The sequence below is a fragment of the Thermobia domestica genome, chromosome 10 (genome assembly GCF_964235325.1).
Source record: "Thermobia domestica chromosome 10, izTheDome1.hap1.1, whole genome shotgun sequence".
NCBI classification, from domain to species: domain Eukaryota; kingdom Metazoa; phylum Arthropoda; class Insecta; order Zygentoma; family Lepismatidae; genus Thermobia; species Thermobia domestica.
Window position 1 is genome coordinate 204148129 of NC_137463.1, and position 26676 is coordinate 204174804.

Consider the following 26676-nt stretch of genomic DNA (forward strand, 5'->3'; position numbering starts at 1 on the left):
GAAAAATCGGTTTTCTGCAATCGATTAAACGTTCCAAGAGTACATTTCATATCTATTCTTAACTGTCTATTAAAAGTGAAAGAGATAGGAATCCATTACAACTTTCGGTTTCAATATTGATGCACAGAGCTGAAACGATAAGAGACAGCCAAAAGCGGGTTTTTGCTATTGATTTAGTGTCCTAAGAATATACATCATTTTCCCACTTAACTCTGTATTCATACCTAAAGTGACAGAAATCAACCCATTTGCGATTTTAACGCTATAGAATAGAAATAATTTTCTGTAATCAGTTAAGCGTCTCAGGAATGTATATTATATCTCCACTCTAATCTCTCAACTAAATCGGAAATGATAGAAATCAACTATTTCCGGTAAGTTGATCGTTATACGGTAAAAACGGTAACAGATAGCGAGAAGCAGTTTTGTGGAATAAATGAAGCGTTCCAATTATATATATACACCTTCCATTCCAAAAGAAACCGAACGTTTTAAAAAAACAAAAAAGCAATGTACATTTTGGAACAAATCATTTTTATTAATCAATATATTCCCCTTCTGCATCGATACACATATTTGCACGCTCCAACAAGTTGTCAAACGACTTCTCCATGTCCTTTGTTGGAATGGTCTTTAGGACGGCGGTCGTCGCCTTCTCAATGGCATCAATCGATGCGTACCACTTTCCTTTCATCGCCAAATGCAGTTTCGGGAACAGATAGAAATCGCACGGAGCGAGATCTGGTGAATAGCGCGGATGATGCAACCGAATAATGTGATTTTTGACCAAAAATTCAGTTACAAGTCGCGAACGATGTGATGGTGCATTATCGTCCAAAAGAGTCCAACTGCCGATTTCGCGATATTCGGGCCGAATACGATGAATTCTTGCCAGCAAACGCTTCATGACGCCTAAGTAAAACTCTCCAGTGACTGTCTGGCCGGGCTGAACAAATTCTTTGTGGATAATTCCTTTTGAATCGTAAAAACAAATCAGCATCACCTTAACTTTTGACTTCACCAAGCGACTTTTTTTGGGTGTTCCTTCATCCGGCGCTCTCCATTCAGCACTTTGCCGCTTTGTTTCGGGCTCATATTCAAAACACCACGTCTCGTCACCAGTTACAATCGATTTTAAGAAGTTTCGATCCTGCCGAGCACTTTTAACGAAGTCTTTGCAATGCGCAATTCGATCAACTTTTTGGTCTTCGGTGAGTTTGTGTGGTACAAACCGGGAATTAACCTTCTTAAGGCCCAAAACTTCGGTCAAAATGCGGTATGCGGTTGTTTGAGGAATGCCTAATTCCATTTCAATAACTTTCACCGACGATTTTTTGTTATGTTTGATGAATTCACGCACTTTTTCGATGTTTTCTTCCGATAATCCGGTTCTGGGACGGCCTGATCTTTCATCATCCAGCGTCTCTCTACCCGATTTGAATCGCCTGAACCACTCGTAAACTTGCGTACGGGATAGACACTCATCACCATATGCATTTTGTAGCATTTGGTGCGTTTCACTAAAAGTTTTACCCAGTTTAACACAAAACTCAATTGCAGCTCGTTGTTTGAAACTCATTTTCCGACCGATGTACACAACACACTGACAGTTGAAACGCAATAACTTTGTTGCCGTGCATCCAAATGTCATGACATTTATACCAGTTGTCAATGAGGGAATACGCCATCTACCGGTAAAATATTACAACAGATGGCACTAGTGGTACTATTTGTTTTCAAAAGTTCGGTTTCTTTAAGAATGGAGGGTGTATATATATATATATATATATATATATATATATATATATATATATATATATATATATATATATATATTCCATCTCAATCTTTTTCTACTGAAATTGGACATAGACCTCTATACTAACAGTTCCAGTTTAAATATTAATTGAGGTAATATCATGCCATACAAATGATATTTCTTCACACAATGTACGCGTGGTACTTCTACGTATCTGTTAAATATACCTTGCACAAGCGGTCAATTGGTTCTAAGAGAAAAAGATCTATTTACAATTAGTTTAAATTAAATAGCTATACTACATAATACATGACATCCTCTTTACACGTTCTACAATATTATTAGTGTGTAACGGGAACAATTGACCGAAGCTAATACCAATAGATAGATACTGTTAAGCTTAACAAAATGATAGGCGTAAGTGTAAAAATTCACACGTAGTTCTCGAAAAAAGAAAGGAAGAAGAAAAAACAAATTTCTCTGTAAACTTAAATATTATCAGTGATCTGTTAGACCCCTCAGGAAGCAAAATTGAATGCAATCGGTTCAGATTGTTCCATCACCCTTTCATCGTACCAATCGCCCTTTAATGGTCACGCATAGTGACGCGATACGCATAATTTAGTAGAAGGCTAACAAGTTACCCTGTTTGTACCCTATGAAAGCAAAATTGATCGAAATTGGGCCAGATCGTTTGATTGTGTTTGATCGTCAACAATCAAATATTGGTCGCTATGCGTGGTCACATAAAACGCATAATTTTGTAGGAGATATAACAAATTAACCTGTTAGACCGATGAAAGAAAACTTACACGGAAAAATGAAATGAAATGAAATCGTTAAGTTTTACGTCCCACGGTTATGCCGGTTAGGCTAAAGGAGACGGTGATGATGAGTAATGAATGAAATGGTGGAATGAAGAAAGTGGGAGGAAACGGGAGAACCCCGAGAAAACCCACGCACACGGTGTTTGTCCACCACAAAGTTCACTCGGCGGGGGCTGGGATCGAACCCGGGACCCCAAGCACCAGAGGTGAACGCTCTACCATTGAGCCACCGCGGCCCCAAAACTTGAACGGAATCGGTTCAGATTGTTCGATTGTTTTTTGATTACAAACAACCACCGTATATCGCCATACGTACTGACTTAATACGCAAAATTTTGTAGCTGAATTTAACAACTTCAACTTGACCTATTCGCTCTTATGGAAGCAAAATTGGTCGTAATTGAGCTAGATCTTTTGATCATCAATTGATCCCATTTGATTGCCAACAATCAACGTTTGATTGCCATGTGTTGTGACGTAATGCGCATAATTACGAGGTAATAAGTTAACTTGTTTGGTCACATGGAAGCAAAATTGATGAAAATTGAGCCAGGTAGTTTGATCCATTGTTTGATCACGATTAATAGGTAATCTATCAATGTTTGATCGCCACAAGCAGTGACGCAAAACGTATAATTCTGTAGGAAGAGTTAACAAGTTAACCTATTCGTATCCATGGAATCAAAGTTAATGAGAATTGGACCAGATCGTTTGATCATCACTTCATCACTTTGATTGCTAACAATCAGAGTTTGATGGCTAACTAGCAGCGTTTGATCACCACGCATAAAGATGTAACACGTATAAATTATTATTGTGATAACATGTGGACTTGTTAGCCCCCATCTAAACAAAACTTTCGACTTGCGACAGATTTATTGATCGTCGTTTGATCACGTTTGATTGCTAAGAAGCATCATTTGATATCCGCGCGTAGTGACGCAATACCCATAATATTGTAAGGAAATTAACAAGGTATGCTTTTAGTCCTTAATGGAAGGAAAATTAATCTCTGGTAGTCATCGACCCACTGGTAGTCAGGTGGGTTTATTTACATCTTACTTTTTCCTACGACTGGAAAGACATTTTTTTAAAATGTGTTTATAAATTGTATCTACGAAGAATTTTGACATGTTTGTCACGATACAGTTATTACCCAGTTACTTTAACATTGGTATCTGAAGGTTCTTTCACATACACTATTTACCTTTCTTATTTCCCCCCCACTAGACGTTGCTGCACTTAAAAGCACGATGGGGGGGGCATGGCGGCTCAGTTGTAGAGAGCTTACCTCTAGTGCGTGGGAACCGATCTAGTAAATTTATGGTGAACAATATCGTATACGTGGGTTTTCTCGAGATACTACCGTTTCCTCCCATACTATCATTCCACAATTTGTTCCATCATTGCTCACTTTCTTTGATTATCTGTCTCCCTTAACATACCGGGTATAATCGTCGAATGTCAAACTGAAAGATTTAATTTATTTTCATTTTTGAATGCATGACGTAATTGACACAATAAGAAAGGGATGTAATATCGTGTACGATCTCGAGCCATTAATTTTTACGAAACAAATTAGGCACGTTACACAGAAAGACACATAGTTGACTGACACGTGAATATACAGGTTTCTAAGATAAGAATAGCAAAGCATTACCAACGATAATGTATCATACAATATTTATACAATACTTATACAATACAATATTTATACAATATTTATACAATATTTGATAATTGTATTTTCTGGTATCATGCATAGTTCTAGCACCAGTCAGCTTTTAATGATCATTCAGACATTCGGCGGGACTATCCATTTCAGTTTTAGCTTTGAAATACTCTCTCTCTCTCTCTCTCTCTCTCTCTCTCTCTCTCTATATATATATATATATATATATATATATATATGTGTGTGTGTGTGTGTGTGCGTGTGTGTTTATGTGTGTGTGTGTGTAAAACAAAACCGAATAGTCTTTAAATACTATCGATTGCAAACTTGTTGTTTTGAATGAATAATAGTTTTAAAAGGACTTCTGGCAAACTCCTTGTTGTTCGATCATTGTTAAACTACACTCATCAAAAGTAAAACAGAATTAGAATTAATGCGAAAATATTTAATTTCCTTTCCCCCCAAAAAAGAATTTAGTTCGTCTGCAAATTTCCTGCAGTGCAGCTAGTGACAACCATTTGTCTGACTGTGAATTATTAGAAGCGTGACTGATGGACTGAGACATCTTGATATCATAATAAGAAGGATAGGACTGGAATTAAGACAAAGATCTGTAATAACTCTAGCAGCGTACTTTGTAGTCCCTACGTAGATTAATGGTCGACATAGTTGAGAATTGTAAAAATTCAGAAATAAAATTGAAATAATACGTTGGTCCAACGTAGTTTAAAGTGTACGTTGTCCAATCAACAATTTGCCGTCATTTATCCAAATGCTTCAACCTCGTTCTTCCATGAGTAATTTTGATTCATTTATTTTGTAGGGGTTACAGTGGCAATTTAGTTGGGTCGGCAAATGAGAAAAAGATGCCAATCACAACATTCGTTCAAAGCGATTAAGAAAACTATAAACCTTCGAAATGCTAAGGAAAATAACAAAATGCAACATGAGATAATAACTCAAAGATGAGAGAAAGTACAGATAAAATGATTAACAACAACGTGAAATAAAAACCGAAGCATAAAAGATCGTGTCCTCTGATAGCAAATTGAACAAAACTATTAAGTAATTAATGGGCATGGTATGCCAGTGATAATTATATGGTATGGTGTGGTAGAGCGACCTGAGGTGTTAGGCTGAAAATCGTGAGGTATAATTAATCCTCAGGGAGTTCGAGTCCTTCTGTGGAGCATGGATTCATTTTTAACCGCTCACGAAGTATCTATGTTCGTGTTCCTGTCATATTGGAGTAGGTTCAAAAATGGTGGAGTGCCAATCTCTACTTAGGTACTTTTATCTCAGGGTACAGAATTTCTGCCACAACATCGTTTCGTGGGCTTTCTCGAGGTTATCACGCTCTCTCACACATTTTAATCCCACCAATTCTTTCATAATTATTCTCTTTCAATAATTATCTGTCTTCTTTAGCCTAAAGGCATAATAGTGGGACGTTAAAGTAAAGATTTATCTTCACTTTTTATTGAAATGGAAATGAAATGACATGAAATCTGAGTTTTACGTCCTACGTTTATGCCGGCCAGGCTAAAAGAGGCGGTGATGATGAGAAATGAATGAAATGGTAGAATGAAGAAAGTGGTAGAAAACGGGAGAACTCCGAGGAAACCTACACACACGGTGTTTACCCACCACAAAGTTCACTTGGCGCGAGCTGGGATCGAACCAGGGACCCCCAGCATCAGCGCTCTACCACTGAGCAACCGCGGCCCATTTTATTGAAATAATTATATGCAATGGCGTACCTAGAATTTCGTCAAGGTTGTGTTCTAGCACTCAACTTCATAACCTTTCAGGAGAAGCTGATTTTTGTATATATTAATATAATAACTGTTTAATTGCCCATATTATTTTTCTCAAGAATGGTTTAAACCCCGAAACTCATTAGAGTATGCCACTAATTTATGTAATTATTTTTATAGATCAACTGCTTTGTTTATCTTCTCAAATAAAATTTTGAAAATTATTTCTTGTTATGGAAAGTAAGAACGTTTCATATACTATTATTCTGAAAATATGGAAGAACCATAGAGTTTCTAAAATAATAACTCTATGGGAAGAACAGAAAAACCGTCAAAATAGAAATATTCTACAAATGTTAACCGTACACTCAAAGAAATATGTCATTAATGTAAACAATTGTTCATTCACTCACTCACGTCACACATATTCACATGCTGCTGATATTTGTCAAATAATTTTACTGTAACTACACATGCCAATTAATTCTACATTTAGCAAACCAGTTAAGAGAACACAAGAGCCATCTGTTGGCAAAGCAACGTACCTGATACGATGAGCAGTGGAAAGGTAAAGAGGCAGAAGGACAGCGATAGTACCGTGTTTTTCCATCGGATGGCGCCACGTGTCTCTGATCGCCGAATCCCTGAGCAGAACCAATGTGGGGCCATGGTGGGAAACGCCTTGCCTGCGAAAAACAAAATAGACAACCACTTTTATTTTCATTGGCAAACTCTCAAAGATTTTTGGTTTTCAGTTAAAATATTTATGTTAACATTTTTTTTTGTTTTAAGGTGAGCTAGCTTCTTTTTAGGGAAGGAAAAGAAAGACAAGAATGGAAATTGATTTTTTTCTATTTCCGACGAAAAGAGAATGTAGATATAATATTAATAATAATAATAATAATAATAATAATAATAATAATAATAATAATAATAATAATAATAATAATAATAATAATAATAATAATAATAATAATAATAATAATAATAAGAAGAAGAAACGGAAATTCCAAAGTTCAATTTTTCTTTAAAAGAAGATAAAAATTTCAAACTATTCTTTAATTTTGTTAGAGCATTTTCGTTTCTTACAAAACAGTGCAGAACGTAAAAAATTATGAGAAAGAAGTACTGCAACATTTCAATACTTAGCGATGCTATATAAAATAGCTAGTTCGTTTTTCATTGTTGAACATGTTACCAAAACGTATGAAAATATGATTTATACTGAAGACACTGCGAATTCTAAACTATAATATTTTGTTAAGTATTAAAACGATATGTTATAATTGTAATATAGCCTATATGTTCCAATTTATTCAGCATTATCGGTAGGTGTAAAAATATGCTGTAGAAATTAACGAAGACCATTAAATATATAACCACAGAGTTCTTAAATGAATCTATAATCCCTGAGATTTTTATGGTTAGACATGTGTATTGTTTATTATTAATATTATATTATTATTATTATTATTATTATTATTATTATTATTATTATTATTATTATTATTATTATTATTATTATTATTATTATTATTATTATTATTACTAGCAGCGTTCACCCCGCTTCGCTGGGGTCACCCCGGAACGCAATAAACCTTGTTAATTAGATAATTTTTACTTTTTCGCTTTCAAGTGATATGATAAAAACCATAGTAGATTGCAGTAAATGTTAACATTATATCGCCTGTCATTTATGTTAACCCGCCGAGTGACACGGTCATGCGGGTTGCATATAAATACGTTTATTTTTACCTATGATGAACTAACAAAGGATTTGTACGTTATGGACACTTGAATGGTCAATTATCTCAAGACACTGGTAATTGAAAATTAAAGTGATATGATAAAAACCATCTAGGGTCCAAATCCTAATAACCCCCCAAAAATGAAAGAAATTGGTTCAGCCGTATTAGCGTGATGAGGGAACAAAGGATTTGTGCGTTCTCTTTTATATATAAGATTATTATTATAGCGATCATATATACAGGTTTATTCAATATAACATGTAAAATGCAAAATTGAATAGAACATGTAGGCACACCTTATAAAAATTAGTCAGTTCCTCTAGAACGAACATTAGATCCTTAGTATTATTATTAATTAGCTGAAATGTTCGTTCTTCGCACGGTGTAAGAAGGTTTATGGAAAGTATTTAAATTCCTTACCCCTTAAGATACACATTTCAATTAAAGTGTAATAATAGAAACTCATGAGGCTCTTTTTTCTGCTATAAGTTTTGAATCAATACTCCCCTTAGGATACGTCATTTAATCAAAATGTATGCACTTGTAATGTTCTAAAATTCTTTTCAAACTATTCATCCGTTTCTCCGTGATGCGATCACGAATAACAACGTAGCTTTTAATTTCCCCTTACTAGTATGTATCCATCACATCCTCAGTGAAATTTGGGTTGCATACCTTCCAGGAATAAGTATTGATTTTTTTTTTTTTGCCTCCATACAAATATCTTACCCTCACAACAATTTTTTCCAGATTGTAAGTCGTATGTGTACCAAGTTTTCTTCAATTTGCCCCAGACGTTCCAGAGTTATATTGGAACAGATAGATAGATTAATAATATAGATATAGATACTGCTTTGCTGATTAAATGGCCCATCACTTCTTACGCATCACCATTCCAGTTAATTGGAGTGATTATACAATTCGGTAGTATAGATGCATCTCGTTAAAAAAAGGAGTGAACGAATGTGTAACAGAACGACATAATAGAACCTATTGTATGTAAGCGTGCCTATGGACACACACGCAGTAAATAAAATTGCAAGTTTTTAGTATCAAAGTCTTACATGTTTACAAGAAATATTCTAAGACGCATTTGAATGCAACACTGTGTCAAAAGTGTGGTCATAAAAGTTCCTAACGCAGAATAAGAACGGACGAGTGTTACGCCTGATCAAGAAAAAAGTCGTTTTCAAGCTCTATAGGAATTGCTGCAGTTCGTCCCAATTAATTTCTGAAAGAATTTTGCAAAGAAAACTTCATGCAAGGAACATTTGGAGTCGCTTAGTATGAAAGAATCACTCCTCACTATGAAGCATAAGATATATATCTTTCATGGGTTGAAGGGAGCGGTGTACAAATGTGCAGGCTGAACAGACGAGCCACGTTTTTGTCTGCAGTTTAATGATGCAAAGTCTCGAATGTATAAGCAACTCAATGAAGCATTTCAACCACAGTGTGTGGAATGATTGGTGGTGTGAAGAAAAAATAATCTGAATAGTGTTGTCACGAGACGAAATAAAGTGTTTCGATTCTCGAAAAAGATTTTCTAGTAAAATTACGTTCAAACTTCATTGCCCTATTTTTCTCTTAATTTCATCTAGAAATTATATGAATCTTCCGCGTCAGAAGAAGTCCACAAATGACTTTAATCCATATTATTTTATTTTGTAATAGCCTTTATATTTTGAACGTTGATAAATCTTCCTCATTGTACTCGTACAATTACTTGATGAATTTAAAAGTTTATACTATGAACCATATTAACACTAAATAAGTGTTTAATATCTACGACTTGGGCGAACTAGTGTTAATTATGAGACTTGTGAAATTTCTAGATCTCGTCTCGATCCTGTCTCGAAAGCGAGACGATAATTGTCATGTTCCTATTCTCGTCTTGAATTAAAGAAAGGATTTTTAGTTTTCGAGACGAGACAAGAAATTTCTCGCCTCGTGAGTAACAATAATTATTTGATTATGTGGGGGCGTGCTTTTCGTGTCATGACTTGGATCCATTCATTCACGTGAATGTAAACATGAACCACTATGTTCAGTGTTGCCACACTTGGTACAATTGTACCAAATTCAGCCCTTTTTGTCACTCATCGGCCCGTTGGTACCACGCTGGCGTTTTCAGCCTCTTTTGTGAAAAAGTTGGTACAATTCTACCCAATTCAGCCCCATTTAATAAACACTTTTAAAAGTGTCAGTAAGACTTTTCTTACATCTCACGTTACTCATACTGTGTGTTGGACTCTTAAAAAACCTTGTTGAACATTCATTCTTAGGCATTACACTGCATAACGCTACGAACTTTGTGTGAATAATTCGTAAGTCGAACTATATCAAGAAACAAATTACGCTAGATGGGCGTATCCGTGCCGCACATGAAGGAGACAAGGAAGAAGCAGTGTGGTGGAAATTTTAGCTTGAAATCTTGAAAACAAAAAGTAGCACAATATTCTTCTTACAGTTATTAGATATCCTCCTTCAGTCGTGAAATAAGCGAGAATAAAATGCAATAATTTATATTTTAATATTTTATTATAACGTACTGTTTACACATGAACTCCTAGATGATTGATTTGTTCCTCGTTTTATATATTTTTTCATAAATGGCCGTAATATCATTTTGACTTATGGGTCACTTTGAAATAGAGGTGCGTTTGGTTTCCTTACAGTATATACCGATGATGATAATTGTTTTCCCTTTTAATTGCGGCCTCTGTTATACTCTCTTCGTGCGAGAAAAGTTTCATCTACTTCCACGGTTGTTCGGGGTCCTATTTGAATGTTTTTAAAAAGTAATTTTTAAAAGATCATTTTTTTGATTTGGATTCAGGAGACAGGGGGAAGAGGGATGTTTTAGAACTTACCCTCTTTTAGTTTCATGTTATAGAGCCATGTATTACACTGGTATAAAATAATGAATTCAGCCCTTTTTGTTTCAATTTGGTACTATTTTTCAGCCCACTCCAGAGCCGGGACTGTGGCAACACTGACTATGTTCATTTGGACGTTGTTAGCTGCCAGATGTTCATACAGTATCTCTACACCTTAAAATTATGAATAAGCAGTGGATATTCCTCCCAACCTTCAAAATTGCACTGTCGTGCTCAGAGATAAATAATAATTTCTATATATGTATATCGTTAGGAGTAAGAATCTACGTATAAGCAAGTGAATTCAGAACGGTGTAGCATACCTCATAAAATCTTTTTCAGAACGATATATATCAATTTGACGAAGAGTTGTATCTCAAATTTTCCCTTTTTCAGACATAAAGAAAGAAATATAATTCTACAGATGAGGAAAAAGTTAAATATGCAATAATTGATCAATAATTCCACATAATTATTATCTGCAATAGGTGATGAGTTATTACATGTTCATCTGCTTTCCTGTCCACGTAATTATGATTTCTTTCTTCATGACTGAAAAAGTAAGATTTTGAGATAGACCACCGGTCAAGTTGTTGTTGACGTACTGTATATATTGGTTTATTTAAAAGGGTTAATTTATTTATACCATATGGCACAGTTTTTGTTGATTTTAACGTTTTTATATACATAAGAGTTCATAGAATTTATTCATTATATGAACAATTTTTGTCATCGTAAGGCAACAATAATGCAGTGAAATTTGTTACGTTATGAAGCTTGTTTCAATAATTCTTGCACATCGAACAGGATAAGTTGATTTTTTCCTGTAAGCTGCCACCCATTGAGAGTCAGAAGAGACTACTGCTATTGACAGGCAGGAATGCAGTAGCGTGTAGTGCCCTGTTCGCCAGTCGTTCAAGAATTCAAACCGAAAATCTGAGTGCCTAATTAATTATAGCACTTATAAATACAGTATTAAAGGGTTTAATTTTCAATACTGTTATATTTTTGTTGTTATTGAGATTTTTAATTAAAAAAACAAGAAAAGAAAAAGAATGAATTGAAAAATGTAGGGTGGATGTAAAGAAGACATTCCTTTGTTTCATACAATATAGAGTATTGTAAATATTTTCTTATTTTTTGTTGTAAAACTTTATTCGATAATTTAGTGAAATAAAAGTTAAGTGAGTGAATTCGGGATAATGAAGGAGGCAAAATTAAAAAGAGCAATTAATTAATATTCAATAAAGTAAAAGTTTGAATTATTTTTCAATATTATATTTCTATTTCTCTTTTTTTCAAATTCTTGCAGTAATGTTACGTTTCTAAGCTAATGAGATCTACGACTTATACATCCCAAAATTAATATTATTTATCAGTATCAGGAAAACCTAAGAAATCACTAAATTTTCTTCTAGATTTCTTGAACCCTTGTGTATACTATCTGGAAAAAATATTGTCGAAATACGTAAAGTCAGGTTGTGAATGAAACCTTATCATTGTATTTAAAATGCCTGGGAAAAAGAAGGAAACAAACTGTGCTTTCTCTATACAGATACGTTCTCTATGTTCACAGGCTTTGAAAAAATGAACCTGCTTAAAGCAAACTTTCGATAATATGCAGAGAATATATATATATATATATATATATATATATATATATATATATATATATATTGGCGGATCCAGGATATGATCAAGGGAGGGGCTAAACCATAATTTGCCGCTTTATACAGTGTAAACAGGATTGAAGGCCATTTTATCCAGTGTATACCTGAGCGTCAAGGACAATTTATGCCCCTATAGCCCCCCTTGGATCCGCCACTATATATATTCAGAGAGAACTGCACTGAAATCGTGAGAACAAAATACGGAATAGGCGCACACTTCTACCTGGTAACTTTATAAAATAATGCTTTTCATTTTCCAATATTGGTGCATATTCTCGAAATTTAAACGGAAGTGAATATAGTTATTAGTTTTTATCATAGACACCCAACTGTAATTCTGTTGAAGAGAAGTCCAATTTTTTGATTCTCCCAGAATAGAGCTTTCTTGCTGTTAAAATTATCTCTCAGTTCAAATATACATAAATATTAGGATTGTTCAAAACATTCAGTTATTTTGTCAAGATCCGCAACTTTTGATCAAAAAACAGCTTTGAAATAATTGAAAGAAAATTAACTGGCCTCATAATTTCATGTATTTTTCAAATTACATAAAATTATTGTGATACATAAAATTGAAGTTAAAAAAAGGAATGATTCAGAAAACCAGAGATACAAACAAAACTTACAAAGATGAAATAAAGGATTATTGAAGGAGATAAAGAAGCATTAAGTAAATACGGAAGAACAGAACAGCAAGATAATTTATAAGGAAATGTTATGCAAATTATGCCCATTTTACAGTACGCGAAAGAAAATAGTAACTGAGTAGTGGAATGGAACATTACTTTCCTTTTCAATAAGTACAGTAGATTAAAAGTATACCTAGGTATGTATGTAGAGTCTTGTTCAAAAAAACTTTACCCAACAACCTTGCTTTAGAAGGCCTTATTCTTGAAACCGCATATAGAAATTCTAATTATATTTTGTTTTAAATGTAGATCTTAGTTGATCAATAAAAATCCACATTTGTTTGATTTAATTGTAATCGAATCAGTGAATGGAAGAAGGAGAACATTCCACAACACCTTACTTATGGAAAACCAAAACCAAACCAACAATACCGTTGCTTATATATATATAAAAAAATATTTGAATGAAACATTTGTAGGCTACGCTAAGATTTTTTATTTTCCAAAATATCGAAAACATAATGAGATTAGATAGTTAGTTATACAGAAATAGTTATCGCAATATGTTCTCCTTTATTTCTGGAATGTTCTTTTTCCACTCATCGGTTCAACTGTAGATTAGACTGCAGGGTTTCTCAACGACCATTGGGTGGCCAGTTTCTTTAAAAGACTGTACATGTTTGCAAGGCTAAAATTTGCCTAAATACTCTATGCAGGGAATTTGTAGCACTTGATATTTTCATATGTAAATACGCTGCGGGAATTATTCCTGGAGATTACAAGTAGTGCCTGAATGATTAGCTGTTGTTGAACTTTAGCGTTTTTATTCATCAGTGAAGCTATATGAGATATGGACCACAGTAATGTGTTCGCATTTTTAATGCTCTCCTGCGGGGAATCGAACCCGAGATCACGTTCCCGTTTAGGACACAAGATTTTCGTTGTTGATCCACCATTGTGAAGACACAGGAAAGCTATTGGGAATAATAAGTAACAAACCCTGGTCCAGAGAAGCAGAATAGAAGAAAGCAATTGTAGCTGATGTTCTGATAATATAACTTACCGGTAATTAAAAGTCTAGTCGGGCATAGCCATCCGTAGATTGTATTTCTCAATGGAAATGGACTTCATAAATAAACCGAAAATGTAGTATCAGGCCCGTATCCAGGGGGGTCTAGGGGCCGGGCCCCCCTAAATTTTTACTGGCCCCTCCTAAAATTTTCACGGTAGACTTAAAAGTGAACTATAATATGGTGATGAACTATAATGTGGTTGGATCGCCCCCCCCAAACTTCGACCGGGCCCCCCTAAATCTTGGGGCTGGCTACGGGCCTGTGCAGTATCACACTTAAGCGTCTATTCAGACCAAAAATTGAAGTTATAAAATTGTAAGGATAGTATTTAATTTTTTCATTAGACGCAGATGGGAGGATAATATTAAGATGGATCTCGCAGAGATAGGAATACAAAGTAGAAACTGGATGCAATTAGCTAAGGATAGAAGTCAGTGGAGAGCTTTTGTGAACGCGGCACTGAACCTCCGGGTTCCATAGGCCATAGAGTTAGTTAGTTAATAAAACCTGATTATGCACCAGGAAGCAACAAAAACATTTCATTTCAACACTTTTCTTCGGAAAATGTGTCCTCTTGTATCATTGTTCTACGTGAAATCATGTTATATTTTAATGTTGTAATTTCAACTTTAATTCAAGGACAAGTTATATTTTTTTAAAAGGAAATATCAATAAAATGCTCGTGAAGATTTGCTACATAGTACGAATTTGAATTAAATTATTGCATTTGTAAAAGAAAGCAATCGATTTAAATTGATCACTTCCAGACAATATTTTCAATTAATAGAAAATTCTTAATTTAGTTATTGCATTAAACTATATTTCTAACTGTCGTTGTGTGACGTAGGAGGACGCTTCACGTTTGGGGGAGAAATCAGTGAAGTAAGGGAGGGAAGGGGACGAAATAGGGGAATGGAATAAAACGAGCGTTGATAGTGTACGAGTGCTCATGTATTCACGAGTAGCGTATTTACAAGGAAACATTGATGTTCTTATTTACCTGTCACTGGAAGTGCTCACAAGCGGGTTTTAGAACGCAGGTTTAGTTCATGAAATTCTTTGAGAATATATAATTTCTTATTGGAAATGGCACATCAAATTGGAAGATTGTAAATTTGGACACGGAAAGGTATTTTTGGGGACAGAATGGTGAATTTGGGAAGAAGAATGATAAAATTTGAGGGATCATGCCCAATCAATTGCAATTAATCAATCGATTAAAATTAATCCATATTGAAATGAATGGCAATTGATTTCAATTGCAATTAATTTAATTTGTGCTTTGGCAATTATACTAATGTTAATTCCAATTGAATTCAATTCCAAAAATTTACAATTAAAATTTGTTAGTCGGTCATAGGGAATTGTAAATGTTAATTGTTAATCTCAAAGGAACATTTGAAACGTTCAATTCTTAATTACAATGGGACAATTGAAACTTGTTGATTGTTAAGGGTAATTGCAAATGAAGTCAGTAATTAAAACTTCAGGTAAGAAGATGTATGTATATTGTATTGTCTACTTGCCGTTACTCAATCTATAGATTTGCACTGCTGGATAATGACACTGTTCTCTCCCCTATGAGAAGAAACTGAAAAGGGCTACCATCACATACTAACTATGTCCATGATTCCATCCCCATCAGGGGGCTTCTATTTGTCTGCCATGAAGTTTAGGAAGTTTATTATTATTATTTACGCACTGTCCAAATATTAATATTAAGGAAAATATCATTTTAAAAATTCAATTTTTTCTCAGTATAGTACAGGGTGGTCTGGAAATGGGCGTACTCCCTTTAGTTTCAACAATATAGTGTTAGTTATGGTAGGATGTCTGTACATAGTTACCTTGAAGTCTTAAGAGTCATAAACATCGGTGTGATCACCATCCATCCATAGCTGCTCAGCAGTGTTACGACATGGATAGTGATCATACCGATGTTTATGACTCTTAAGACTTCAAGGTAACTGTGTACAGACATTCTACCATAACTAACACTATACTGTTGAAACTAAAGGGGGTACTCCCACTTCCGGAACACCTTGTAGGTTTAAAATGCTACCATTACATAGAGCACTCTCGGTTAAGTTGTAGAAACACATTCAAACTGAATAACTGAGAATCTTCTTTCAATAAAAATTTTGTCTTTTAAGATTAGCACTATCAGTGAGACATTGACTATTTCAATCTGCTAAGTAAGAAACTCGATAAGAGAAATAGCTTTATAAATGGGATTATGTTATCAGTCCCTTGTTATCCCACTTATCCAGGTTTGACTATGTTTGAAACTTTGATGAAATTGATTCGTTTTATTTTAGAAGCAATAAATGGACGATCTTACATCTTTCTGTTTTAAACTGGAAAAATATTCTAATAAAGTTTGGTGTATGCAATAGACAAAGAAAGAAAGTAAACTAAAAACTCGTTGTCAAATTCCCATTAGTTAAAAAGAACAAAAGAAAACGAAATAAAAAAAAAAAAGTGCCTTGACTAGCAAATGTAAAAATCGATATGAAATACCAGTTTAAAAGCAGTGATATCACACCCTTGGGACTTGACTAATAGTGTTATGAAATACGAACCTTGTTTCGGTGGAATTTTAAAGGTAAAAATAATTCTCTTAAATGTAGATTCCAGTACTTCCGAGAATTCAAAAGTGAGGCTATCGGATGACCAGACAAGATTCAAGCTACTCAGAAAAGAAAATCATGAATTGTTCTTTTTCACTTTCTCGCATGTGTGGCGATACTGAATGTCATTATTTTACTCTTGTATATTCCGTTTTATCAATACAATTAAGTCAGATAACAATTCCATAGAGAGAGCTTCAGAGATAGATTACACTGTTCTGCACCGAATTTCACTCTGTGATGAAAATGATAGTTTCCTGTATTTTTGAGGATGCTGAATTCAAATATGACAGCCCAGGGGCGTTCGCAGGAGGTGGGTCCTGGGAGTCCGGACTCCCCCCCCCGAAATCCCGCCTTTTTTGTAAATGTAGTCTACTTTTAGGGACAATTTTAGAAATTTTCATATAATTTAGCCTCAAATTGTGTTTGGACCCCCAAAACGTTTTAGACCCCTCCCGAAATAAGTTCCTGCATACGTCCCTGTGACAGCCAACTGTACTTACCATCACCCACAAATTTTGAAGGAGAAAAAGTTTTAGAGCATCTTTATTTTGACCAATTTATATAGAGATTCGAGTATAGTCAGTAGATGGCTCTGCACATAAATGGGGAAATAATTTCCTTTTATTCCGTCCCATATCTTAGAAAATGAAGATTTGCATTATGTTTAAAATAATACTTTACGTGGTAATAAATTCAGCATTGCAGTTTTGTAAAACTACTGAAAATAGAAGGTCAAAAAGAGTAATTTCTGTACTTCTTGCTGATTTCAGTTACACACACGTTTATATATAAGATTTCTTACAAGTTTTTAATAAGATCCATAAGATTTCTTATAATCTTTAACTGAATCCATAATACATTCAAATCCATACTCCACAATCTACATTCACAATCTTAACTAATAAAACGATTAAGTGAAAAACAGTTATTGCTGAAATTGATGAACAAATTTGAAAAGATCGTTAAGATACTATTAAAAGACGGTTAGAAAGCGTTTAAATTCCGAGAAAAGTGCAAATACATTCTGTAGAGGGAAATATTTAGGATTGGCAATACAATTATGGGACCATTGAAAAATCCTCGGCTGGAGATAACTCGTTCTTGCAATCGACAAACCTCTGATTCTACTAAAACTTCTGGCGCTTCACCCTCTACAGATCAAGGTCGTTTAATGTTCCTTGATTCCTACCTACACTGAAGCTCTACAAAGTTTATCAAATGCTCCAAAAATAACTTCAGATTCTCTCCCAGCAGTTGGCACCTCAACTGCAACACCGATGGAAGGAATCGCTTCCAACTCTGAAATTATGTCCTTACTTTTCACATTACTAAAGCCTGTTTTATAGGTGGGGTGCTGACTGCCACGGGTGCTGACTGCCACAGCCAATAATTGGTGCTGATTGCCACGACTGGCGCTGATTGCCAATATCAAGGTGCTGACTGCCACGATGGCGTGCTGATTGCCACGAGCCTGAGAGAAAGTTGCTAGACGTAACATTACCGGACGCCAAGAAGCATGAAATAAACTAGATGATCCTTAGGATCGTGTTGTTCAGACCAACACCTAACAAAGGTAAACAGGTCTCTGTATGTACACTCATATCCAAAATTATTGTCACGTGTTTATAAATATGTTGTTCTAGTAATATAATTTGATAACGAATTCGCCTGGTATTTCTTATAATGTTAGTATGTGTATAATCGGCAAAGACAAGTTTGTGGTAAATTTCATGTCAAAAGAGCAGTAAATAAGAACAATAAAACGAAAATAAAATTTTCTTGTCCATTTAGTTACATTTTATTTTGCTCATTATGATTTTCGTATTTATAATTCTTTTCCTATGAAATTTATCACAAATATAAATTTCCTGATTATACACATAATATAAATATTAAAAGTACTCTGCAAAATTATCAAATTATATTCTTACAAGAAGACAGTTATAGATATGCGACAATAATTTTGGACATGAGTGTACTTTCAGTTTTGTCAGGGAGCGGTGCGTACAAAATTGGTACGATTTATGTATTCTCACTTGAACTCCCTATGTCAGCATGAACTGTGTACAGCTGTGCAAATTGTTTCGAGCAGCTCTTGAAAGTTCCATCAAAAAAGCACTGCTGGCTGTACCTCACAAGGGAAGTTCAGGCGAAAACACTCGCCTGCAGAGAAACTAAGCATACCATTTGAAGTCCCAATTCATGCTGATTATAACAAGCTAATAAAATTCCTGTACGGTTGAGAACGGTTCGAGATATTCAACTTGGAAGTTGATATGAGAAAATGAGGATATACGCACTTATACGCGTTAAGTACAACATAATTAGTAACGAATATTGACATACGAATTGAAAGCTATCGGAAGTAACAGAAAAAAAGTCTTTCGCAATAACTAACGGGTTTGTTAGATACAATTAGTCATTACATTGTTTACAATAATCATAGGTTAGAGATGAAAATTGATCACTGTTGTTGTTCTGTTTTATGAAGAAATGACGCAGGCAAAATACTCCCTTGCACCATGAACATTTTATATGTGCAATTGTGTTGCATCCGTCAAGAGAACAGTTCGCAGAACCAAAGCAAAAAGTAAATTTGACAAGTGATTCAAAAGTTATAGGCCTATAATTTGTTCGTAACCTGCCTTGCAGAACGCAAACTGAAACAGTCCAATGTATCGCGGTGATCGGAAGTGATTCGTATGGACACGAACTTTATTTGATTGTTTCGTTGGTACATTATAACGTCCAGATGAAGAAGATTCATACTATGTACAAATCTCCTGCCATAATCTTTGATTGATCGGAATCAAAACACATCAAATGGTTGCACAAATCGTGTGCAATTCTTTGGTATCTTCTCAACCATTAGGTCTTTGCCATCCGTCATGCAACTTGTAATGGACAATTTGTCTGTGAATGGTCCCCAGTGATCAAGCAATAGCAAGTTCAAACCATTAGGCTTCGCCATGGGTGAGGATACTTAACGCATTGAAACGTGCATCCACTCATTTTCTCATATAAATTTCCAAGCTGAATATCTCGAACAGTTCTCAACGTACATGAGTTTTATTACCTGTTGTAATTAGCATGAATTGGTCCTTCAAATGACATGCTTATTTCTCTGCAGGCGAGTGCTTCTCCCAAACTTCCCTTGTCAGCTGGCTTCAGACCATCATATTCATTAAATAATACAATAAAACAATTAATATAAACAATGAAATGTGCAAATTGTAAATATAACAGAAAAGACAATCCCTTTATAAACATCTAAGTGTATGTCGTTCCACTTAGTGAGCAACTTTGTAACTTATAGAATGCCACATAGATTTGCTATGATGATTACTAAATTAATTAATGATCATAAATTTAGTATGAGGGATTAATTTCTCTTTCCAAATACAGTTTCTCCCAGGCTCGTGGCAGTCAGCACGCCGTCATGGCAGTCAGCACCTTCATATTTGCAATCAGCGACAGTCGTGGCAGTCAGCACCAATAATTGGCTGTGGCAGTCAGCACCCGTGGCAATCAGCACCTATCCGTTTTATATAACGTTAAATCAATCTATATGAAGCTGATGCGTTATTCCATTCGTTTAGATTTACAACTAATCAAAACTCAGAATGGCGTCATTGTTAAGACCACAATCCGAATCTCAGTATCTAATCTATAAAGTCAGTCCAGCAATGTTTGGCACCAATGCAAAGGTCTAATTACTGAAATCTTCTAGTCACAAAACATCATATCTACCTAAACGTAAACCGTTGCTTTCAGCTGATATCCGTGGTGTCGATCCCGCAATCACAAAGCAAGAAATTCGAGAGGAACTTAAGGCCGATTGTATCCGCCCTTCACCTGCTATTCGCTTAAAAACGCCATAGGGACATGAGTGAAAGTAAAGGAGAACGCGGGGGTACGGTGTACCATACCTCCGAAAAATAAGTACGGCGTCCCCTAGCTCCTAAAAAAATACAATGGGCAAAGACAAACAGGGGGTGGCGTGACGTCATGCCACTACCTATCATTCTCTTACCTTTTCAGATCTACTTTTACCCCTGCATAGGGCCAGCATACACGATTCACTTACTGACGACACGACTCTCATAGACGACCTACTTCAAAATGAAGCTTTTATATATCGCTCTTACCACAGAGTTGAGCCATCTCGAGCACTAGCACCTCTCTCTTTACATTGCGAAAATTCCTTCATTTATAACTCTCATCCCACCAATAAGTGTACACTACCGACCATCTGTTCGCATTGCAAAGGACCTACAAACTCACAAATTGTACATTACCTAATCAAACTTCTGTCTGTAACACTTGCAATGGCAATGATCCTATTTACTTTTAACAATGTAAGAATAAGCCTAAACATCTGCCTAAGAAACCAGAGACAGTTGTTCCACTTCGCCTCCACGCGTCTTCCAATGTCTCAACCAATGTCTCAACAGGAAATCAAACCTCGTTTCTACCTCCTCCAACTGTAGAAAAGTCTTACAATTTGTTCCTCTTGAGGCAAAAGGGCGTATCTCATTTCTCAACTTCTCCAGGAGACAAGTTCAAAGCTTTCGGACATTCTTGTTGAACCACTGCATTCCAATTGATCCATATGATGCTACTGGGAATTACCAAATGATGTAGAATATAATTTTCATCATTAAATGTATTCAATTTCCTTTTAGAGGTGTAGACTTATTAAAACTGAACTTTCACAAAGAAATCGTTCTAAATTTCCTTCACTTTTTCCTAGTTCTGATACAGAGACATCTATTGAACGTATTTAAATCTCACGGATGATTGGCGAAAAATAAACGATTCTCTCTCGAAATTGGTGGGAGATGGAGCAAAACGGTTTTCGGATTCTGCACACTGTTGCCAGATCTACTGATTTTGCAGGAGATCTCCTGCTTTTTCTACGTTCTACTGATCTACTGCGAAAGAAAATGAAAAGTGAACAATCTCCTGCTTTTTCTTACTTCGAGAAGTTAAAGAAATATATTATTATTAATATTGAATTGTCAATGTTTCCTCACATAAAAAGACGAAATTTCTCTTATAATACACAAAGCTCTGTAGAGTATATAGTTATAGAGCTTTACTGTATATAATATGAATCCAAAGGATACAACTGTATGTCATCTTCTATATGCATTATGGTTAGCGTTTTTATGACTTTCTGTAAGATTTACAAGTACGTATTGTTTAAACTGGGACTTGGGCTGGAATAGTGGCTTAGATCGTTTCTCCGCGATCGTCTTACACCACGGTCACGTGTGACTGCACAATATAGCTACGTTATCGCTACGTGCATGAAAAGACATTTTCACACTCCATTTTGCTCTTTCACTACGTTTTACTTCACACATGTTTGTATCAAATAATACTAATATAAATCGGGACTTTTCACTTTCATTTGCTCAACGTAGTTCATCGGAAATGAATTCAGGATTGCTTGTTTTGACTACTGCCCTCTTAATAATGGCAAATTTTGTTGTCCCCCCTTCCGGATTTACATTCAAACGCCAGCACTGTATGTGTCTACTGCTTTCTCCTGTTTTTTATCATCGAATCTCCTGCTTTTTCAACTGACTGGTCTGGCAACACTGATTCTGCATTTGAAGCTTGAAATCTATAGGAATCACCCACAAATTTTCTAGGAAGGAAACAAAGGTTCAAATGTGCAAAACGATGTAACCTAATAGCAGCGGCGTAGCGTAAGAGAACGCCGGTATGCCCGGCATCCCCTGTTAATAAGAAAAAGTACTATTTCATTATATATAAATTGTTTGCTTGTAATTATCACAATTATTTCCACTGCAATCTTCTGGCGCGCTCTCTCGACTTACTTCGACAAGAGGAACCTACGCATGCGCGTCGCTCAGATGCACATTTTCTGTCTTTCCTCCTGTCGTATGCTATTTTCCTCGGGCTTCCAGGCCTACTGAAAGGATCGGGGTTTTCGTCTGCTTTCTGTTGAATGCGCATGCGCAATACTTCCCTTCTCACTCCTCCTCATCCCTTGCAACCCAACATTTGCTTTAGATATACGCTGGCATATTCAAGTATTTCCAACTGTATATATTTTGAACTAAGCTATAGTTTCTGAACAGAACATACGAGTCCTAATATAAAGTAAATAGAACAAAACGGAAATGGTTAGTTCAACGCATTTTTGAAGCATGCCGGTTATGTAAATAATAGTATTAAAATAGTTATGCCTTAATCACAACTAAATGCATCGTAATTGTAATCTTCATCGTAAAGGAGCTCAAAGACACAGGCATAAATATAAAGCATTCTGTAGAATTACGATCACCGATCTGGTAGGACAAGAGAGCCACCACTCCCCGTCACTCGCAAAGGTTGTGCCAGGATCCTTCAGTCACTGGCACAAATCTCGGGGACATAAGGGGAACATGTTCCCTACAATCTTGTCCACCCCCCCAATAATCCGATTTGAGATTGTGATGATGATTTCTATCCGACTGCCACAAACGAAACTGATGTCCTTTGACTTGTTTCATTTTTAAAAGAGAATCGTATTCTTTAATATTTCATTGTCATTAATTATTAGTAGTCTATTTTCAACTATTTGTTTAATTCCTGTAACAATTCCTATAATGCTATTGTGGTAATCATAATTTTGCTCAGATAAGAGTATTGTTGTGCCAAATATAGGCCTGATTGATTTTCTTTCATAGTTTTGGGGAAGTCATTATTTGTATTGTTATAAAACAAATGTCCTAAAATTTTAATGTGGATCATTGTGGATGCGTAAGTAGAAACATGTCAATTATTATTATGCATATATTCAAATTTCAGAATGTGCTCACGGCACTGAGTTGTAATAATGATATGTACCACTATTTCATCTACATCATTTGGTATATAATATACGAGTACAACAGGTTTACCTCAGAAATCTGATTCATCTACTGTAATATGAGTCTCTTCTCCCCTCCCCCCACAATAAGCCTTAAAATGTACCCTCCTGCCGATGTTATAGACAACTCTGCTTCCCTAATCCTCCACAGCATTTTTTTCAACTCCATAAATATTTTGAACATCGTTAAAAAAGGAAAGGATTATGGGAACAGTCTTACCCATCCCACGAACGTTGAAGACAGATTTGCGCCCTTGACTTCAGTATCTGGATACAGAAACAGGCCCCCAGAGTTGGTTTAAGTGCTTTGTATTTACATCTTCAAATGATATATACAATCAAGCCCATATTCACGAACGGGCGTCTGAGTTCCGGACCCAAGATGACAAATTTCTAGGGACGATTTTTTTATTTATTTATTTATTTTTTTTTGAAAGAACGATATTGACGTGTGGTATGTGGAGAAAAAAGCCGCCCACGAGAAAGAAATGAAGGGAACGATACTGGAAACAATGTTCATACAAAAGTGGGGCCTAGTTTTCTCGTCATAACGGTAGTAGCAAGAAGGAGCTGAGACAATTGGTTTTTAAATTCTAACGTAATCCACGCATTCGCTTCTCTATGCCCCACTAGACCTCCAATTAGGGGGGCTTCCTCCTAAATTTTGTATAACCCTATATTTCTATTCGGAATAGCTATGTATTGCTGCTTGCAGTAGTACTATATCGCACAAATGACTAACTTTGGCATACCCCTTTCGGAATATCACGCTACGCTACAGCCTAATAGGTTCTAAGAACCCAGTGATTACGCCAGACATGCTATGGGGTGTCATTATCCTAATTCAATGATCACAGCATTCTGATTGCATGCTTCCGTTCCTCAAGGTGTATGTTCTGAACAATCCCGTATATGCTTTCGAATTTTCATTTATATGTAAAGTAACACTAAGTGCGCACTTCACATTTTGGAAAATATTTTAAAGTCGCACAGAATTTTTCTGATTTAAAAATACTTGTTTGTGAAGTTCAATTTCACTGGAGTTTCTTAAATCCTTGGACAATCGTCTTAGGTATAATATTTTCTTACATTTGATATGAGGAATCATCTCTTAAATTGTGATATGGAGTTTATTAACTCTCTGTATATAGGACGAATGTTTAAAGTTTAAGGGAAATACAGAGATACTTCCTAGTTTGAGTACGCTGAAGGGATATAAAGTTGAATACAAAGTCAAGTAGCGGTTCGGTCATCTTTGATCGGGGGATTTTTACGTGGTGGAAACTTATATGGTTCGGATCTCACGTTGAGGTGCAGTTACACGACTCACATAGCCTCGATGCTGAAAGGGACGTCAAATTTGAAATCAATCAACCAATCAAGTAATTACTCGATTTCAATTTTAAACAGCTGGTTCTATTTCATACAGTTGGTGCTAAACAGAGATGTTAGCCTACAATGAGACAAATATATATAAAATGAGCCCAGCTATATTTATGACTCCATACATCTTGAACAACCCGACTGATCTCAATCAAATCTTCAACATAGATGAGGTTCACGCTTTGAATGGTTTTTATCATTTCTCTTCAACGCTACAACTTAGGGGAGGGGTATATATATATATATATATATATATATAAAATACATAAACATACATAAAAATGAAAGTGACTTGATAACTCTTAAACAATCCAACCAATCTCGATCAAATTTTCAACATAGATGAGGTTAGGGTTTGGGATGGTTTTTATTGTTTCACTTTGACGGAAAGGGAGGGTCGGGGGGGGGGAGATATTTAAAAATGATCGAAAATGACCGATATTAGTGTCGAATCCGTAGTTTTCGGAGTCGCTGTGACGAGCAATGACATTTTTGATGCTGTTTAAATCCAAATTCACCTCTTTTTTGTCCAAAATGAAACATACTTTCCGCATTCGAAAAACGGGTATCCTGCTGCCAAATAATAATGGTGATTTCATTCAAAATAGTTCATAAGCGGTTCTCTGATTTTATTATTATTATATTTATTAGATTAATATAGTTATTAATATTATCGAACTTGTACTACTATTGCCATCTCTTTTAGTTTCGTCACTTATTTGTTTTGATCGACTTCATAATTTGCTTACAATTTTCTGTCTGGAATTTAGAATGTGCTACTTTCCAATAGAAAGATCTTTCAGTTTAACGTTAGGCTAAAAGAGACGATGATGAAGATAAGTGAACGATGATGGAAGAATTTGTGGAATGAGAATGTGGGAGGAAACGGGAGTACACCGAAAAATTCCCACAGACATAATGTTGTCCACCACAAACTTACTTAACCGGGTACCGAACCAGGAAACCCTTGCACTACAGATAAGCGCTCTACCACTGAGTACTTTCGAATAACAGTAATTAGCGTAGAGAGATTTAGGTTTGTCTACAAAGCAAGTTTTGAGTCTATCTCATTTCGAAATTATGTCTTATCTGTCTCTATTGGAAGATCCCTATCTTGTCTGATATCTCATTAAAATTCTACCTCGTTTCTTGGGCAATCGTAGAGAGATGCAACAAAAGTTCCCCTCGATAAAAAAAATATTCTGTAGCTGGAGCTGAAATGAAATGAAATTTTAAGTTTTACGTCCCACGATTATGCCGGTTAGGCTAAAGGAGACGGTGATGATGAGAGAAATGGTGGAATGAAGAAAGTGGGAGGAAACGGGAGAACCCCGAGAAAAAACCCACGGTGTTTGTCCACCACAAAGTCCACACGGCGCGAGCTGGGATCGAACCAAGGAACCCAAGTACCGGAGGTAAACGCTCTACCACTAAGCCACCACGGCCCCTAGCTGGAGCTGATGATGTGGTCTTATAACCCAGCTCTCTTGTAGATAAAATACTGTGGTGGGAAAGAGCCTATTCCGCAAGGGTTAATTTTACATAATGATTTGCCCGCTAACTGCACCTGTTGTTGCTTTCTTGTATTAAGGTTTAATGTCCGTTTCAGCAGTGGGGAGGTTATATGAGACACACGGGCGCACCAGGGAAGGGGGGGTCCACCGAGTCCATACACCCAGAACTTTCTAATTCAACATAATTATTAGCTACACTTTCTCAATAAACTATACTTGCTTAACAGGGAAATTATTGATGAAGAT

General features: G+C 35.6%; 1 protein-coding gene across 4 annotated transcripts in view; it reads right to left on the minus strand.

Annotated features, from left to right (window-relative positions):
* LOC145662942 (tolloid-like protein 1) overlaps positions 1-26676 on the minus strand; it is a 964318-nt gene that overhangs the window by 321277 nt on the left and 616365 nt on the right. For all 4 annotated transcript variants that reach the window (XR_014127127.1, XM_081728975.1, XM_081728973.1 and 1 more), the window contains one exon: positions 6561-6701. Coding sequence is in view for 3 of the 4 variants with exons in the window: in XM_081728975.1 (XP_081585101.1) it covers positions 6561-6684 (124 nt within the window). In the remaining variant the exon portion in view is untranslated. The remainder of the gene's footprint in view (positions 1-6560; positions 6702-26676) is intronic.